This window comes from Saccostrea cucullata, unplaced genomic scaffold (genome assembly GCF_032062105.1).
Source record: "Saccostrea cucullata isolate Sc308-1 unplaced genomic scaffold, CSIRO_AGI_Scuc_v1 ctg1803, whole genome shotgun sequence".
NCBI classification, from domain to species: domain Eukaryota; kingdom Metazoa; phylum Mollusca; class Bivalvia; order Ostreida; family Ostreidae; genus Saccostrea; species Saccostrea cuccullata.
In genome coordinates, this window is record NW_026917940.1 from 75,610 (window position 1) to 95,682 (window position 20,073).

The window sequence follows — 20,073 nt, forward strand, 5'->3', positions numbered from 1 at the left end:
GAAAGATGATTTGTTGTATTTATTTTTATTGATTTAGCAATAAAAAGGGTCAATGAGGCATCCTTGGAAGAGATGAGGGAGGGCCTGAGAACCAAGAAATTAAATTTTATGGCCTTTTTATGTTAGTGTATTGAGGAAAATTTAAACTTGTATAACGTCTTTGAAGTGTCCATTAACCTTTGTCCTGTGTATGGATACGGAATTCAAATCGGTCTCCAAGTCAATGGTTGTTTATCAAATGGCCCTGCAACCACTCCTTAAAGTTCCATACCAGTGTGACAAATCTTCCATTTCTCATATAACTGATTTTCTTGAAATAGTGAAGCAAACCTGAAACAAAAAATACAATACATTAACATTGCAACAGAGCATTATAATTAAAATTTTAGGGGCCAGAATGCTAAATCTTTGACTCAAAAGTGGGAAACATTTTGATAAATAATTTTGAACAAAAGATGCTCAAATTAATGTTCTAAATAAAATTAAACCTTTCAATTTTGTTAAACATCTTCATTAGGGAGTTGAACGGCCAAGCCCCTTAAATTCCTTTTGTATATTTTGTATTATTGGAATGACAAAATACCCCGAGAACTCCCAAACAAGTGCCTTTACATGTAGGTAAGATCAAGAGTTTCCGAATCTTTTATTTTCTTGGTTTGCACTTTATCAGCAGTTAAATGTATGTGGAAAATTAATTGAGTAAATACTATATTTCAGAACTTATTAAGTAACATTTCCTGTACAGAAAGGGCATTTCATTGAATGAAATTTTAACAAAGTTAAGCAATACTGGATTTATTTTTCACATTTTGACAGGGACATTTATTTCGAGAGAGATTAAAGAAATCGACACGACCGTGTAATAAAAATCAGAAAGAATAACACTTTATAGCACGTTATTGCACCTTGATAGACTACTTAATAAATCCAATTTCAGTGAATATAACACTACATATTTGATTAAAAGTACTCACATATCATTTTCAAATACCACCCTGACTTTCTGAATAACTCAATGTTGCAGAAGGAAGACCCGATCAGCTGCAAAGTAAAGACGATGGTAATTTTAGGGAGATTCTGTGTTGATACCTTGTTCTTTATGGCCATTCTGATCAGCAGCTTCAAAGGTAGATATTTTATCGTAAATGAACTTTTTTTTCTGAAACGTGTACGAAATTGTGTTATTTTAAAAAAGGGTGATGTCTTTTATGGAATTTTATATTAAAAGTAAAATCAAGACAGATTGGTTATCAAACAAAAACAATTTAGTTATTAGGTGTCAATAGATAGAATAGGCACACTTTTAAGGAACGACTTTTCTTAATTTATGTATAACTAAGTTTCAAAGAATCTTTTCAAGATTGATTTATCAATCTATCTTTATTTTTTATTGATTTATTTATTGATTTATCTTTATATTCATATACGTATTTAGGATTATAAGTAATATTTTTACCGCCATTTTTCTTTGACTTCACTTTTTAGCTCACCTGAGGTTTACCTGAGCTGAGAGCTGAAGTGAACTTTTCTGATCGACCGATGTCCGCCCATTTATAAACGTTAACTTTTCATATTATCAATTCAATTTCTTCTCAGGAACCACTGGGCCAATTTTAACCAAACTTCTTACAAAAAATGGGGGGGGGGGGTTCAACTGTAGAAAATGAAGGGCCTTCAGAAGGGATAATAAAAAAAGTGTGGGGTCATTAAAAAATCTCAAGAAAGCTGAAAATTGTGTGGAAACATCCTGGAATAGTGCAGATTCACAATAAAATTATTTTTCAAATCTTGACCCACGGGGGTAGGGCAGGGTCACAATACAAAATTCGAGTTTTACATTAAAATATTTTCTATTAAAACAATTTGCAAGAGCCACTGGGCCACAATTGGTATTACAAACTGGAAATCGGGTGAAGAAAGGCATGACCAATATCTTACTGAGATGAGCGTTTTCCCATGGGTCTCTTGTTTTATCTTGTCCTTTAATCATAACCTTTGAACAGGTGGTGCTAGGGTTTTACTTTAGATACCAACATATTTATCTGCATTTGAGAAAGCTTAACCTTTAATTCGCTATGTTGCCATACGGGGGCATCAGTGTGCTACAAAAACATCTTGTTTTTATTTTAATTTTCACCAGGTGCTCTTACTCAAGGTAGTCCATGTATTTCTTCCAAGAACTGTGACTTTACCTCCTCGAATGGTGTTTTGTCACATAAAGTATCTGATGGAATCCAAAAGCTCAATCCCTTAAGTGACTCTTCGTGCAGGTATAGTAAATATATTTGGTTAAAATATTAATGTAATTATTACAATAAGTAGAGGAACTACATGTAAGACATTATACAATTTTAATACATCTGGCGCACAGACACTTGATTCTGTATTAATTTTTTGAACCCATAGTGTAATAATAATGCACGGTATCCAACTCCAAAATACATTTCCTGATTGAATACATTTCTATTCTGCAAGCTGAATTTTGACGCTTTTTAACGGAGAAAAATGGAAAAAGAATGTCAAACTTGCCATATATGGTTGTGTAAGAAGGATATGGAGATAACGAACAGTATTCAACACCAAAGTCCATAAAATAATACAAAATAGGAGCAGAGCAAACACGGACCTTCGAAACATCAGAGGTGGGATCAGGTGCCATGGAGGAGTGAGCATATACCATGCTGACCGGTCACACCCGCCGTGTGCTCCTTGGCATGATCGGGTAATAAGGGAAAATTCCGTCGTCCATTCTGCATTTTTCTCAATGATAAATTGTATTTGCTGACAAGGTCATTGTATTGACCATAGAATTTATGAAATGATGACTTTAAACGAGACTGTTGATATTGTTGTTTCATCAACTTGCTTGTCAATAATTTACCTCGTTTTAGAAATTGTTCATACGTAGAGCATGTTCTTGCGTATCAAATCAACTGAGATACATACACTCCGTGTGCAGGTGATGACGGTATATTACTGCATAAGTAAGGGAAGTTGACGATAGAAAAGTTAAAGTCATCAAGTTTATCATATGCATAGAGCCTGGTTGTTAGATTACCATTAACGTCTTTTTCAAGTAAAATATCCAAGTATGAAACAGATGTGTCAGACTCTGTGGTCTCTTTTTTTCTCAAGCTCACCAGGATATATCGTATCGATGTAGGAATGGAAATGACCATTGTTAATTGAAAATACGTCGTCGATATATCTAAATGTGGAGTTGAAGGCCACAGCAAGTGTTTTCTTCTTTTCACGCATAAGATTTTGCACAAATTCTGCTTCATATGAATATAAAAATAGGTCTGCTAATAACGGATCGCAATTGGTACCCATGGGAATTCCAATAGATTGTTGGACATAGTCTCCAAAAACCACTAAGATATTGTCAATCAGAAACTCAAGCATCTCTTTGATGTCAACTTCAGAGTACTTGTTTGTGCAATCAGAATATGTTATAACAAAATAATTTTGCAAATGACCAATGACCAGTTAAGGAAATTTACAGTTCCATTTTTATTGAAAAAGCAACTGTCAAGAATATCAAAAAGCCTGGAATTTAAGTTATCGTGGGGAATGGTTGTGTATATAGTTGAAAATGCGTAAGTTTTTAAGCTGTCGATTTTGGTAAATTCTTTTGATTTCAAATTGTCCAAAAGTTCTTTGGAATTTTTGAGTGTCAACATCTGATTCACACCACTTCTTGAATATATTAAATATGTAAATAAGCTATCGTAAAAAGCAGTGGTTATGAACAGTTTCCAGTGCATTTCCTTTGAATGTGTAAATAAGTGCGATTTTGACCATGGAAGGGGGGGGATTACTTCATTGAACCAGCGTTCAACAGCTTGCATTCTTTAAACTAGTGGTGAATACATATACTTTCAAAGAACTTGGACCCTCACTCCCCAACTTCCCTTCTCCTCTGAAAATAAAATTTCGGAGTTAGGATTACACTTCCTTTTGTTTTAATAATCATAGCACCTTTCAGATGCCGAAAAATACTTAAAGGAGTAAATCTACATGTATGCAAAAATAAATTTGCATCTTGCCTGAGTGGATGCAAATTTACACTGGTTTATATGTGCACAAATGTATTTAGCATATGCAGTTGCGTTCACTTGCTCAAATATACGCCCATGTGCAGATCGAATTTGCATGATGCAAAATTTACACCTGGTGAGTAAATCAGCGCATGTGAAGGTGTTTTGTTACTGCGTTCCCCTCGCAACGAGCATATCGATCCCAATGCAAATTACGTCACTGTCACTTCTGTTCCCTGCGTGAAAACTATATCCCTTTTCAAATCTGTTGCGAGGGATAACAAAAGATGTATATCAGTACCATGAAATTCAATTACAGAGCCTCAAAATAACAATAATTAAGGTATATTAAATTTTATTGCTTTCAATCCATTCATGATGATGTTTGAAAAAATCTACCATTTGGTTTTTCAGAAACCTGCTTTCGGAGCTGTTTTGTAAAACAACTGCGTACTATGAGTGCAATGAAGATGGCCAGAGTGTACTCGGCGATATAACGAAAAGACTCTTAGATCGTGGATGTAAGTTAGTAATATGAAGCTTAAAGTTTATATTGTAAAGAAATCGCATGTTCATTAAATAAGCAGCACGCGCCTCTAAACGAATCACTATACTGACCAGAGGGTGTTTGTAAAAACCACTTTTGTTCAAAAGTTTAATTTTGAATAGAATGCATTTTTTTTTAAAATTCAGTCTTTTTAATTATATGGAAAATGACAAAAATCGTTGTTATATCTAGTTTTATAATAAGTTAGGGAGGTTAAAATAAAGGAACTTTCAAAAAGCTGGGACTGATGCAAAAATATCAGTAATTATAAGTTACAAAATTCATAAATTATCAAATAGCATTGAAAATTTTATCTTGATAAGTTAAACAATTTAACAGTACGCTTGAGAGCCAAATTAAAATTCTGTGGACATTTAAGAGATTTATTAAGATATAAGACATATCCAAAGGGAAATAATCTCAGAAGTCCTCTCTCCATACCCGAAATTTACCGAGATATAAGATTCAAATATCCAACTTCCAAGACAAGCTTGGAGACCCTACACTTCCTCTTTCACTTACCAAGCAAGACATAGACTTCTGAAATTGTCTCGGCTCCTGTTCCTCTTGTCAAAGTCACCTTTAGAATCTTAACAGACTTAAATTCTTTTCTGATGTTCTCACCCCCTTGAATGGTGCCACCATCTTTCAATTAAAACTGTAATCTAAAATTTCCATGCCAATTGCAAGTAACATTGGAGTTGAATTTTATGCATGTGACTACAAAAACAAGAGCTCTAATATAAATACTAGAGGTATTATGAGCAATGAGCTCACTAAATGAGACCCCCCGTCTCCCATATGGTTATAATGGTAAATTCCATATTTTGCTGTGGCCGGGAAATCCAAAATATGTGTCGGATTGAAAAGTAAAATATAAGGTGCTCAATGGCAATACCGGTATGTAATAAAGATTCTGTGAAAGTTTCATTAAATTTCACTCAGTGGTATAAGAGGAGTTATGGATAAGTGATGGGTACCCCACAGCTTAACAGACAGGCGGACGGACATACCGATTACTATATACCCTCCCGTTTTTCATATGGGGGTATAATAACTACACGCTTATTCAGCCAGTGTCTCATGTTGACAAGTCTCCGGATAGATCTTGGTCCCAGCTGGTTATACAGCTGGATGGACAATACTGCCCTCATCCAAATACCTTGAACTTACAGACTAACAGTAAAGCCAAAGAAAGGCGGTGCTGCCCAATGGATTTAGAAGGTTTCTTCACCGCAGGCAAAGGCAACATCAAATCAAAATTACCGGATACATACATCTAATCACACAAGGACTAGGATAGATGTATATTAGGCCTAACCTTGACTGATCTTAGCTCACTGGCTCCTCTTCAATGGTATCCCCTCACGCCAAAATACATTCAATGAAAGAAGCGATTCACGAATAAAAATAGACGATTAACCTACACTGCTAGCACTTACCTGTACCTTACAAACAAAAGGGGAAAAACTAGTCCCTGCTCCTTTAATTCCGAGTCTGTCTTCGCAGTCGGATGTTCCGGGGTCATCACATACGAGGTCTGAAACAGTACTTACTTTGATCTACCGGAATTTCTTCTCGTCTTTATTCTTCTCTCTTAAGAAACCGACCATCGTACCTTATCGCCATATGCATTAGGCTTTTGAACTTGACCCATAAAAAGCTACTAACTTCCCTGTAGCTTTTGTGGAGCAATCTGAAATGATCTACCTCTCTGCACTAAAACACACAGTGGGCTTCGGATCTCACCCCTTCCTTCCACCTGGGCCTTTTCAGGATGCAGCCTCCTGCTTCAAGCTTAAGGCATCCTCTTACATTTCCACCCTGCTCAGGAATATTTAAAGCTCAAAACTTGTTCAGTCGCACGGCCATCAATGCAAGAAAATACAAACCAGTTTATTGATCCTCGATTTCACAGCACGGGCTTAGTATTGGTACGTGTGCTCATTAGTAAAAGCTGGAATAGTCCTTTTAGTTCACTGTCGGAGCAATCTCCAGAGTTATAGCTGGCTGATTGGAAATTCAGCTGATGGATGAGGTCTAGTGCAGAGAAACTTGAGCCTCAAACCTCTGCAAAATGTCACAAAGGCAGAGATGACAGTTCGTTCTGTAACATATACCATACTATCTGCCATTTAAGAGAAAAACAAATCTGTAATTACTGCTCTTCCTCTGTGCACAACTGGCAACTTTTCAAACATTAGCAGGAATGCATTCCACCTCGACCTTCCATTATACTGCATGACGGCTTAATCCAACTCTTACCGAACACTGTTCTTGAAGTACCTATACCTAGGTAACCATGTTTGCGAGCTAAAAATGTTATGGTCAGTTGGCCAAAGCTTACTGACTAGCTGAACTTCATGCGTATTTGACTGGACATGTGCCCTCTTTTCACTTTCTCTTTCTGCCAACAGGGTACTGAGATGGTGGGGATAACAATTCCATGATTCTGTTTTCCTTACACAAACATTAATAATCTCTAGCTAACCTGAGCTGAAAGCTCAAGTGAGCTTCTCTTCCTTTTTCCGTTTTCCCATTTTCCGTCGTCCGTCCGTAAACTTTTCACATTTTCAACTTTTCTTTAGAACCACTGGGTCAATTTGAACTAAACACGGTACAAAGCATCCTTGGATGAGTAAAATGAAGAGCCAAGTCCACTTACAAGGGGACATAATCAAGAAAACACAAAAATAAGGTGGGTTCATTAAAACATCTTCTGAAGAACCACTGGACCAAAAAAGCTGAAACTAATGTGGAAGCATCCTAAGGTAGTGTAAATTCTAAATTGTTCAAATCATGACCCGCTGGAGTAGGGCGGGGCCTATCTGCAGATCTGTAGCTCTTTGGTTGAAAAAATTCGGTTAGACAAACCAGAGAGCTACAGATCGAAGCGTTGTAAAAGCCTTCGATTTAGGCGGATGTTTTTTCGTCGCTCGCTTCGGGCATGATATCTGAAGTTTTAAGCATTCAACCGCCTAAAGATTTATATTTATTAATTAAACATATATTTTACCACAACTCTGATTAGTTTATTTACCTTTCAATGGTTCCAAACGGCCATCCTTTGCATTGTAGTGTCATTGTTTTGAAAAAATGGCCTTCTGACAGCCATGTTTTCTTATTGGCAAGATCTCGGTATTTGGTCACGTGACGAAGGGGCATAACTCTAAATAGCGTTTCACGTGTTTACCTTCACAACAATCGGCATACGATTTGATTTCGGTCTCTATCTAAACAAATAAACACTGACAACTATTTTTAAGAGTTAACTTATTTGGTTTAGACATTAGTCGACGATATTAGCTCTTAATCAAGCATACTTTCTGTTAACTTTATAGTTCTATGCTTGTCTGAAAATGTATACACCATTTTTAGACGGGGTCACGTGACCCCGTCTATTAGTTTATTGTCAGAGCCCTCAAAACGGAAGACGGAAACCATGGTGATAACACAAATTAAATCTACGCTGTATGAAAGAGTGCAGAAATTGTTTTGATCAAAATATAAACATTCTGTATCAAACTAAAGAAAGTGATGTGAACTTTTTTCTAAATCAAATTAATGAAGCATTTTGTAAATGTAAACTCAAATTATTAATTGTAAAACACACTAGTAAACAAAGTACTCTCCTGCGTAGTATTACGACTGCGTAGGCATCATCCATTGTTTACTTTCGGCAGAATATTAATTCGGACGAGGTGAAATTCGGACAATTCAAAAAGGTTTCTAGACTTAACAATTATTGAAATTTCTACTTCATATTAAATGAAAAACGCGAATTTATATTATTCACAGTTTTGTTTTTAGTTTGTTAATTAAAAAATTTATCAAAACTCGTTAAAAAAATCATATTTGTGAAATCTAGCATGAAAATCATTTTGACCCCGTCTTTCTATATGAGATATGGATGCTGCTCATGTGATAAGCGTGCTACTATGACGTAATACTCAATCATTGAAAGACCATGCCGTTATGGATCCCAACAAGTGCATAAATTGTGAGCAGCCAATTGAAATGTAGAACAAAGGTTTTAAAAGACAATCGATTTAAAAATTGCCAATACCCTTAATCAACCTCAATGACATGTTAAACAAACAATTATCTCTTCCTTTCACACCAACCCAAAAGTTATAGTCTGAAAATGTGAACACATGAGCTATTTCTTGTGAAAGCAGAATTTATGAGGTTTTGCACAATTTTGACAAAACCATTTCACACTAAAATTAATCATAGCTGCTTTCAATGTGAAGAGGGTTTTCGATGAAAAGATTAAACCACGATTTCATTTCGAATTTGTGGGTGCTTTCCCTACCGGCTTCGAAAAGAGTGCATGTTTTTTACTGCCCCCTCTAATTTTTGATCAGCAGCATTCACGTTTGTATTGAAGGTATGACTTAATGTGTCCAGCTTTGAATAAATTGTACAGATTGCTTGAAAAAAAATAAAACACTTGCAATTTGAACTGAAAGGGTATCTTATATCTATATAGGCATAAAGACGGGTGCATATTCGATTCTATATATGTCTCCAGAGACACTTCTGAATTTTGAGTCCTAGGGAGACATAATACTGAATTCCAGCTTGTATCGTGACAGAGTTCCACTGATTGCCATAGATGAGGCACACATTTTGGAATCCTGGTAAGAGTTTTTATTAAATTTTGAAAATTTGACAAGTTTTCTGATTATTGTTAATTATCACACATTACATACTTTAACGGTCTTCTTTATAATTTGCTGGATCCTTCTCTATATTTTCCTATTACATATATCTAACGTCAAGAATATTACACATACTCCTACCCTTCTAAAATATATTAAATTAAAAATACACAAATCTGATGCGAAAACATTTATTAAATGTTAAAAGGGTGAAACTTTTCGACCAACATTTGCGAGGCTTGGAGAGCTTCGTTCACATTTTCCAAAGACTCCATTTCTTATGCTTACTGCAACCTGCACACCCCAGATTCTGAAGCACATAACCAGAGGAATCCATCTACCTGGTCTTAGATGTACACTGCATTACCTCCTGAGATGTAACTTTTCTTTTGTGTAATGCAGCAAATAATCACAACTTAAAATTTTATAGCTATAATATTCTTGTACTTTCAATGTGTTTTAAATCTTTTGCTATGATGTTTATGGTTTAATCTTTATTATCAACAGACCTAACATTTACCTTGGGTACAAAAGGTAAAAAGAAATGATTGAAGAGCTTGGGTGGCTATTTGATGACATAAAAGAAAATGGTTTCAAAACCAGGAAGACTTTAGTATACGTCAAGTAAAATATTAATAAGTCCTATAGCAAGATGTATGATCAAAGTCATTTGTAAGATAAAAAAGTTTGGGGTCATTCTTTAATTTATGTTTTTAAGTATTTATACTCTTCAAAATTGTAGGAGCTTGAGTCATGGTGCCGCCTCTACCGAGCTATATTGGGCCATTTAAAAGAAGGTGCCTATTTTCAACAAAGAAAAGTGCAGCGCAACAGCCATAGCCATATTGCTTTGCATCATGCTGGAATGGCCACCAATGATCTTGAGTACATACTGGATGTCAGAGACCAGAAGAGCTTATGCGATAGTAATGCGTCCGTCGTCCGTCCGTCTGTCTGTCTGTAAACAATGTTTCAAAATGCTACTCCTCCCACAGTTTTGGTCTGATTTCAATATAACTTGGCACACAAGTAGACTACACTAAGATATATCATTCTTTTTATCGGTTTTTGATTTCGATAAAGGGTGTTGTCGTGGTTACTAAAAATAGAAATTTCTTTGAAAAATATTCAAAATGCTCAAAATGATCAAAATATAAACATTCTGTATCAAACTAAAGAAAGTGATGTGAACTTTTTTCTAAATCAAATTAATGAAGCATTTTGTAAATGTAAACTCAAATTATTAATTGTAAAACACACTAGTAAACAAAGTACTCTCCTGCGTAGTATTACGACTGCGTAGGCATCATCCATTGTTTACTTTCGGCAGAATATTAATTCGGACGAGGTGAAATTCGGACAATTCAAAAAGGTTTCTAGACTTAACAATTATTGAAATTTCTACTTCATATTAAATGAAAAACGCGAATTTATATTATTCACAGTTTTGTTTTTAGTTTGTTAATTAAAAAATTTATCAAAACTCGTTAAAAAAATCATATTTGTGAAATCTAGCATGAAAATCATTTTGACCCCGTCTTTCTATATGAGATATGGATGCTGCTCATGTGATAAGCATACTACTATGACGTAATACACAATCATTGAAAGACCATGCCGTTATGGATCCCAACAAGTGCATAAATTGTGAGCAGCCATTTGAAATGTAGAACAAAGGTTTTAAAAGACAATCGATTTAAAAATTGCCAATACCCTTAATCAACCTCAATGACATGTTGAACAAACAATTAACTCTTCCTTTCACACCAACCCAAAAGTTATAGTCTGAAAATGTGAACACATGAGCTATTTCTTGTGAAAGCAGAATTTATGAGGTTTTGCACAATTTTGACAAAACCATTTCACACTAAAATTAATCATAGCTGCTTTCAATGTGAAGAGGGTTTTCGATGAAAAGATTAAACCACGATTTCATTTCGAATTTGTGGGTGTTTTCCCTACCGGCTTCGAAAAGAGTGCATGTTTTTTACTGCCCCCTCTAATTTTTTATCAACAGCATTCAGCCACAAGACACGTTTGTATTGAAGGTATGACTTAATGTGTCCAGCTTTGAATAAATTGTACAGATTGCTTGAAAAAAAATAAAACACTTGCAATTTGAACTGAAAGGGTATCTTAATATCTATATAGGCATAAAGACGGGTGCATATTCGGTTCTATATATGTCTCCAGAGACACTTCTGAATTTTGAGTCCTAGGGAGACATAATACTGAATTCCAGCTTGTATCGTGACAGAGTTACACTGATTGCCATAGATGAGGCACACATTTTGGAATCCTGGTAAGAGTTTTTATTAAATTTTGAAAATTTGACAAGTTTTCTGATTATTGTTAATTATCACACATTACATACTTTAACGGTCTTCTTTATAATTTGCTGGATCCTTCTCTATATTTTCCTATTACATATATCTAACGTCAAGAATATTACACATACTCCTACCCTTCTAAAATATATTAAATTAAAAATACACAAATCTGATGCGAAAACATTTATTAAATGTTAAAGGGGTGAAACTTTTCGACCAACATTTGCGAGGCTTGGAGAGCTTCGTTCACATTTTCCAAAGACTCCATTTCTTATGCTTACTGCAACCTGCACACCCCAGATTCTGAAGCACATAACCAGAGGAATCCATCTACCTGGTCTTAGATGTGCACTGCATTACCTCCTGAGATGTAACTTTTCTTTTGTGTAATGCAGCAAATAATCACAACTTAAAATTTTATAGCTATAATATTCTTGTACTTTCAATGTGTTTTAAATCTTTTGCTATGATGTTTATGGTTTAATCTTTATTATCAACAGACCTAACATTTACCTTGGGTACAAAAGGTAAAAAGAAATGATTGAAGAGCTTGGGTGGCTATTTGATGACATAAAAGAAAATGGTTTCAAAACCAGGAAGACTTTAGTATACGTCAAGTAAAATATTAATAAGTCCTATTGCAAGATGTATGATCAAAGTCATTTGTAAGATAAAAAAGTTTGGGGTCATTCTTTAATTTATGTTTTTAAGTATTTATACTCTTCAAAATTGTAGGAGCTTGAGTCATGGTGCCGCCTCTACCGAGCTATATTGGGCCATTTAAAAAAAGGTGCCTATTTTCAACAAAGAAAAGTGCAGCGCAACAGCCATATTGCTTTGCATCATGCTGGAATGGCCACCTATGATCTTGAGTACATACTGGATGTCAGAGACTAGAAGAGCTTATGCGATAGTAATGCGTCTGTCGTCCGTCCGTCTGTCTGTCTGTAAACAATGTTTCAAAATGCTACTCCTCCCACAGTTTTGATCTGATTTCAATATAACTTGGCACACAAGTAGACTACACTAAGATACATCATTCTTTGTATCGGTTTTTGATTTCGATAAAGGGTGTTGTCGTGGTTACTAAAAATAGAAATTTCTTTGAAAAACATTCAAAATGCTTCTCCTCCTACAGTTTTGGTCTGATTTCAATATAACTTGGCACTCAAGTAGACTACACTAAGATACATAACTCTTTTAATCGGTTTTTGATTTCGATGAAGGGTGTTGTCGTGCTTACTAAAAATAGAAATTTCTTTGAAAAACATTCAAAATGCTACTCCTTCTACAGTTTTGGTCCGATTTCAATATATCCCAGATAGCAAGACATAATTGGGCCAACGTTGGCCCAATTTATTCCAACGGTGGCCCACTGTTGGTAACCTTACGTTTGCCCACGGTAATTTTGCTCCTCGGCCCAACGTTGGTCCAACATGTTGGCATATTTTGGGCTAACGTAGGTATAATTGTATGCTAACTAACAGCCAACCTTCATAACTGGTTGGTTAGGTTGGCCCATTGTTGGCCCTTTGTTGAAATGTCAGATGGCATATTGTTGGGTCAACGTATGCCAACTAACAGCCAACCTTAACAACTGGTTGGTTAGGTTGGCCCTATGTTGAAATGTCAGATGGCATATTGTTGGGCCAACGTAGTTTTTAGTGTATGCCAACTAACAGCCAACCTTAACAACTGGTTGGTTAGGTTGGCCCAATGTTGATCCTTTGTTACAATGTCAGATGGCAAATTGTTGGGCCAACGTAGTTATTACATAGAAACATTTGCAATTGGTTAAGTGATTCTTTACATAAACCTATTTTATGACTGTTTAAAAAAATCAATACACAATTCAACCTGCATTCATAATCCATACATGGGCATGTTCAATGAAAACATTACTAATGATTCACTGTGGAAAATATTTTATATACATCAATTCAAACATAATTTACAAAATAAAGTTTAAAATAGACAATAGAGGTAAATTATGAAAAAATATCAATTCAAAGTTCTTAATCAGGGCTCATTTTCTCTATCACTGTCCGTTTGTTGTATTCCCGCTCTTTTTGCCGTCCCTTCGTCGCCTCCCGTTTTCTTCATCTTGATACTCGTACTTCATACACATATACAAACAACGATTTCATTGTTATTTACCGCCACAACTAAGTTTTCCTTTCAGTCTCTCATAAACATCTTTGAAACACCTAAACAAAAGAACACTCGTGCTAACATCGGGCCAAGGTTGGGCCAACATACTACTACAACTTGATAAGGCATTTTTTGAGGGTGTATTACATATGCAAACATTGGGCCAGCGTTGGGCCAACATACCACTACTACCTTGATAAGACACTTTCTTTAAGGGTGAATTACAAACATTAGGTCAACGTTTGGCCAACATACTACTACCAACTTGATAAGACCCATTCTTTATGGGTGTATTACAAACATCGGGCCAACGTTGGGCCAACAGACTACTCCCAACATTGAAAGACACTTTCTTTAAGGGTGTATTACCAACATTGGGCCAACGTTGGACCAACATAAACATCCCTCCTTCCTTGGAAAGTAAAGTGAATGGAAGTTGCTAACGTTGGACCAACGTTGGGCCAACATAAAAATTCTGTCATGGTCGAGAAGGTTGGCATGGTAACACTGGTCCAACGTTGTTCCCCAAACGCCAACCATACAACCTTTTGCCAGTGTTGGCCCAACATAGTCATACTATCTGGGAACTTGGCACACAAGTAGACTACACTAAGATACATAACTATGTGTGTCGGTTTTTGATTTCAATGAATCTGTTGCCATGGTTACTAAAAATAGTGATTTTTTTGAAAAACATTCAAAATGCTACTCCTCCTACAGTTTTGGTCTGATTTCCATATTACTTGGCACACAAGTAGACTACACTAAGATACATAATTTAAATTATCAGCTTTATGTTTTTGCTGATTGATGTTGCCATAGTAATTTAAATTGAAAGTTAAGTAAAGTTTTATTAAAAGCCACTCCTACAGTTGTAGTCTTATTGCAATCTTGCCACAAAAAGAGTCTTAATCAAGGACCATTACTCTATTTGTTGCTTTTGTAAAGTTTTAAGTCCCAACTGCAACCTTTACTCTTCCTTTATTATAAAAACAAACTAGTAAAGCTACAGTCTCAACAGAGCCTTCTGGTTTAAGATATACTTTTTTTCATGTGTGTATTTTTCATAGTACAATTTAGGTATTATTAAAATTGGCCGTCATGCTTTACGCCCTTTATTTTTGGTTTATGCAACATGTCAAGTTATTTAACTTACATGTCGGCATTTTTGTTCCAACGGCTTGACAATGATCCTTGCAAAAGTCCTGTCAAGAGAGGCATACTATGACTTCATTCTTATATAACCTGTTGCCATTGAAACTCCTGTAAATTAAAGACTTCAAACTTGATGGAATCTTGAGGGACGGAATGTTAACATTTTCACCTCCTTCTTAATCGTACGCCGTAGAACATTCACCAATGCATCCTTTGCACGCTTGCTTTTCTTTATCAAAATTCTCAAAGCATAGTCATAGTGTGAATCTTTGATGTACCTGCACACTTTGTCTTTGAACCCCTCTTTCTTAAAAATTTTTGATTTAATAGATTTTACTGGGGTAGAAGTCAGGCATTTTGGGGTAGAAATCAGACATTTTGGGGTAGAACTCTGGCATTTTCTTTTAACAAGCTTCACAAGAGTGAAATTAAATTTTATTTTTACATTTATTTTTTCTGGTTTAACAGAGGATTTCTTCTACGTGTCATGTTTATAAATGTTGATTGTCAAAGTTGCACAGTCATTGCACAAAACTTTTGGGTTGGTGTTTAAGGAAGAATTAATTGTTTGTTTAAAATGTCATTGAGGTGGATTAAGAGTATTGGCAATTTTTAAATTGTCTTTTAAAACCTTTGTTCTTAATTACAAATGGCTGCTCACAATTTATGCACTTGTTTGGATCCATGACGGCATGGTCTTTCAATGATTGTGTATTACGTCATAGTAGTATGCTTATCACATGAGCAGCATCCGTATCTCATATAGAAAAATGGTGTATACATTTTCAGACAAGCATAGAACTATAAAGTTATCAGAAAGGATACTTGATTAAGCGTTTATTTCGTCGATTAATGTCTAAACTAAAAAAGTAAACTTATAAATAGTTGTCAGTGTTTATTTGTTTAGATAGAGACCGAAATCAAATCGTATGCCGATTGTTGTGAAGGTAAACACGTGAAACGCTATTTGGAGTTATGCCCCTTCGTCACGTGACCAAATACCGAGATCTCGCCAGTTAGAAAACATGGCTGTCAGAAGGCGAATTTTTCAAAACATTCCACTGCGAAGGATGGCCGTTTGGAACCACTAAAGGTAAATAAACTAACCATAGTTGTGGTAAAATATATGTTTAATTAATAAATATAAATATTTAGGCGGTTGAATGCTTAAAAAGTCAGATATCATGCCCGAAGCGAGCGACGAAAAAAAAAAAACGTCGGCCTAAATTGAAGGTTTTTACAACGCTTGGATCTGTAGCTCTCTGGTTTGTATATCCGAATTTTTTCAACCAGAGAGCTACAGATCTGCATCTAGGGGGCCACAATAGTGAATCCAATTTTAACATTGAAAAACATAGGAAAACATTGAAAAATCTTCTCAAGAACCACTGGACCAGAAAAGCTGAACCGTATGTGGATGCAACCTTGGCTAGTGTAGATTCTTAAATGTTCAAATCATGACCCCTGGGGGTAGGGCGGAGCCACAATATGGAATTCAAATTTTTACATTGAAAAACATAGGAAAACACTTGAAAAATCTTCTTCTCAAAAACCACAGGACCAGAAAAGCTGAAACTTATGTGGAAGCATCCTGGGCTACTGTAGATTCTTAAATATTCAAATCATGACCCGCGGGGGTAGGGCGGGGCCACAATATGGAATCCAAATTTTACATTGAAAAATATATAGGAAAACACTTGAAAAATCTTCTTCTCAAGAACCACTGGACCAGCTGAAACTTATGTGGAAGCATATTAGGGTAGTGCAGATTTTATTTTTTGTTTTTGAAATCATGACCCCCTGGAGTAGGGCGAGGCCACAAAATAACAAGGTGAGAAATCTGTTCAAGAACAGAATGGTTAGAGTTTTTTAGGTCGGCGATGTGGCCCATCGACCTCTTGCTAATTATTACATGAACACTTGTTCTTAACTGTGTGGTAGCATTTATTAAGCGAATACATTAATTACATTTTGGTTGATTTTTCAACTATCCTACATAGTAAGTAAATGTAACAACAGTTAAAAACAGTTATTTTCACCCCTACTAATGTGTTCGGAACTTTTTTATTTTTCGGTGTTCTGCAAATTATAAAACCCGATGAGTTAGCTCTGGCAGTGGCTCTGGCGAGAGTTAGCGAGACTTCAGCGAGATAGGGTAAATAATTCACGAAAATGTGGCTAGGAAGTGACTAGCACGTGGAGGTATGGTAAACAGAAAAGTTATGTTGCGTTTCAGTTTTCACCACCTTAGAATCAGCTGATAATGTCTGTAGAAATGTACTTCAATCGATCGATCTCTCTTATATTCATTCAAACTTAAATAAATAATATTCTCTATAATTGCAATTTTTTGGACAGATATATTTGCATGGGAACCGGGACTATATTTTTTGGCGTCAGATTTGCAAATGAGGCACCAGCTTGATTTTAACTGACCAATCAGCTGAATGAGTATTGCATTATGGGTTACTACGAATACTACAGGAATTTTACGCTTGAGAAAAAAGGAAATCTTATGGTAAATGAAAAACATTCTTAAAAATATTATTTTCCTGCTCATAATAAAAAACAATTCATTTGTTAATAAATGATGGAAATCTAGATTTCTGAAAGCCATACTGCAAAAGAGATTTGCGTCTGTATTAATTCCTTTGTTGTACTATCAGTGAATACTATTGCCAGGTGGATTCCCTGGCCGAACACGTGAACACGAACGTAAACAAAGTATTGTCCATTTAAATGCATATTAATAGATGCTGCTCGTTTTCCTTACCCTTGAAGCGCTGGTGTTTTGAACTAGACACAAACTACATTTTATTAAACATTTCTTTCAGTTAACAACAAATTAAAACGCCCGTAACATCTTTCATAGTTTCTTTCCTTTGTATTTTGTTCGTAAGAACATTTTTTTTTATTTTGCAGCCCATTGACATGATCCTAGATTGGCCTGAACCACGTGTTCGAAGTAAAATGTAAACATGTATTTGGCGTAAACGTTGCTATTCATTCAACGATTGGTCAGATGCTCGTGATAAGATCGTCTGTGCGCATTTATTACAATAGCCATATAAGGCAAACAAAGGTGTGTCAGTGTAGATGATATTACAAATTTTTTTTACTAGCGAATCGGTCACTTGTGGGCTCTAATTTTCGCCGAAAAGTATAAGATATAATGTTATTTTAACACCCCCTCCTTTAGCCACCTTTTTGTTCTGTTGAAAATCATGAAAGTCTTTCAGAAAGGTCTGGAAAAATTTATTGCAGGACATGTTCTCAAAAGAAACAGGCTATAGCAATGTCATGCTTACTGCCAATTTTATTTATAAAACCGGTTCTACCCTTTAACCTTTAAATAGATCAACCTAAACCACGTGTCTTGAATTTAAATCACAATAACATTAGTAGGGGTGATTTTACTAGGCCCTATAAAATCATATCTATTCACTCTTGTAAAAGAATAACAAATCTTGTTAGTATATGTAGGTGCAATAAATAAATTTATATTTTTATTCTTTAGGTTCTGCCGCGGCGGGCGTTCCGGTGTTGAGCATCATGTGTCTTCTGACAGCTGCGCTCTTCCACGCGATAAAATAAATAAGATTTTCCTGACCAGTTTTCATATATTGCTGTCTTACTATGATTTGATATTTTTGTTTGTTTGTTTGTTTTTTGTTTTTTTTTTGTGTTACATTTCATGCATTTGTATTTGTTTTCTTTATTATTAAAAGTTGTGTTCAGGTAAAAATGTTTATATTTATACATTTGTATTTGCATTACACATGTATTTTGTATAAAAAGTATTAGGAAATTTACGGCATTAAAAACACCATGACCGTGAAAACTCAATGTCATAAGCGAAAATCAAATATCACGCGATAGTCTCATAACTGCAACGGTGTGTGCAAACAAATTGAATAATACACGTTAACAAATCGGATGTTAAAATAATATATGCATGTATTTATTTCGGTTTCCTGCTATCTTTATGTTTTATGTACATGTTCTAGACATTGATTTTAGATTTAGTTTTTTCCTTTTCTTCTTCAATAAAACACGAAGAGAAATGAATTAGCTTGTTTGATTTCCTTTGTGCATCGGAAGCATATCGATAGTATTATGTTTTCAGATATTCTATAAGTAGTAGCCATTAAAAGATCGATCGGAAGATGAAGTTAAAATAACATTGGTGAACAAGCTGTGGGAAATGCCCATAGCTTCCAAAGCCCAGTTTACAAAAATCACAGTCAGTTTGGGAATTTTGAATACTTTTTTTTATTATTCAGTAATTTCTAGGATCTTCTTACCCCCCCCCCCCCCCACCCCCCCCCCCCCCCAAAAAAAAATCAAATAAAAATATTTAATTCCTACAAAACTTCTTACTAATTTGGTATAAAAAAAATGCCATGAAATGCTTAATAATGATACGAAGTATTTAATTAACGAGATCAATAGTTTACATTAAGTATTTTGTTTATTATTTTGTTCTTCCAATTCATATAATGCATAATTTGTATATACATGTATTAGTTAAAAAACATTAAAATTAATGATATCTTTTTCTTTGAGAAGATATAAATTGACATTTGTGTCGACAGATAATTTTGTTGACCTCGGGTTTGGACAGTTGATTAAAGCTTATCATATCGCCAAAATCAGATTTGATCAGATGTTTTAAATAAATTACTTTCCATTCCTCGAAGCACAGTTTCGCTCCAGTTATTATGGAGTGAATCATTTAAACAGCTGATAAATTTAATTGAATTATTTTTTAATGAGGTAAATAAAGCTTACGGATGGCTTAAGATTGTCCTGTAGCGTTCCAAACGATAGTATAATCTTAACTCTTTATTTTGTTAGCATACACACCACTCACCAACAACTTCTAATCATGCAATCTCTGCGTTCTTGTAACAGGGGTTACGGTAGGGATTGGGGTTGGCAGGAGGCCGGGTCCTCTTTTTCCCAAGTATAAGTTTTTTGTGGTAATTTCTTTACTTAAGGATATACGCAAGGTACCTTACCTACTGATAATTTTTCAAGATATTCTAAATTTAAACTTATAATTCCAGTACATGTTCATAGACAAAAAATCAGCATGCGTTACCAGGGGTTTGGAAAAGATATCAAATTTTGAAAAAATTTGTATTATCCAAAGAAAAATGTACAAAAAATACAAAACATTTATT

At 35.1% G+C, this 20,073-nt stretch overlaps 1 protein-coding gene and 2 pseudogenes across 1 annotated transcript; all 3 read left to right on the top strand.

Annotated features, from left to right (window-relative positions):
- The first annotated feature begins 1,017 nt into the window (after positions 1–1,017).
- LOC134264840 (uncharacterized) lies at positions 1,018–18,495 on the top strand. Its single transcript, XM_062747131.1, has 4 exons — positions 1,018–1,127; positions 2,141–2,270; positions 4,455–4,561; positions 18,405–18,495. The coding sequence occupies exons 1-4, from the start codon at positions 1,058–1,060 to the stop codon at positions 18,479–18,481; spliced, it is 384 nt and encodes a 127-aa protein (XP_062603115.1). The 5' UTR covers positions 1,018–1,057; the 3' UTR covers positions 18,482–18,495.
- LOC134264740 (ATP-dependent DNA helicase RecQ-like) lies at positions 9,112–11,347 on the top strand (annotated as a pseudogene).
- On the top strand, positions 11,435–12,478 carry LOC134264941 (uncharacterized; annotated as a pseudogene).
- Positions 18,496–20,073: the final 1,578 nt, after the last annotated feature.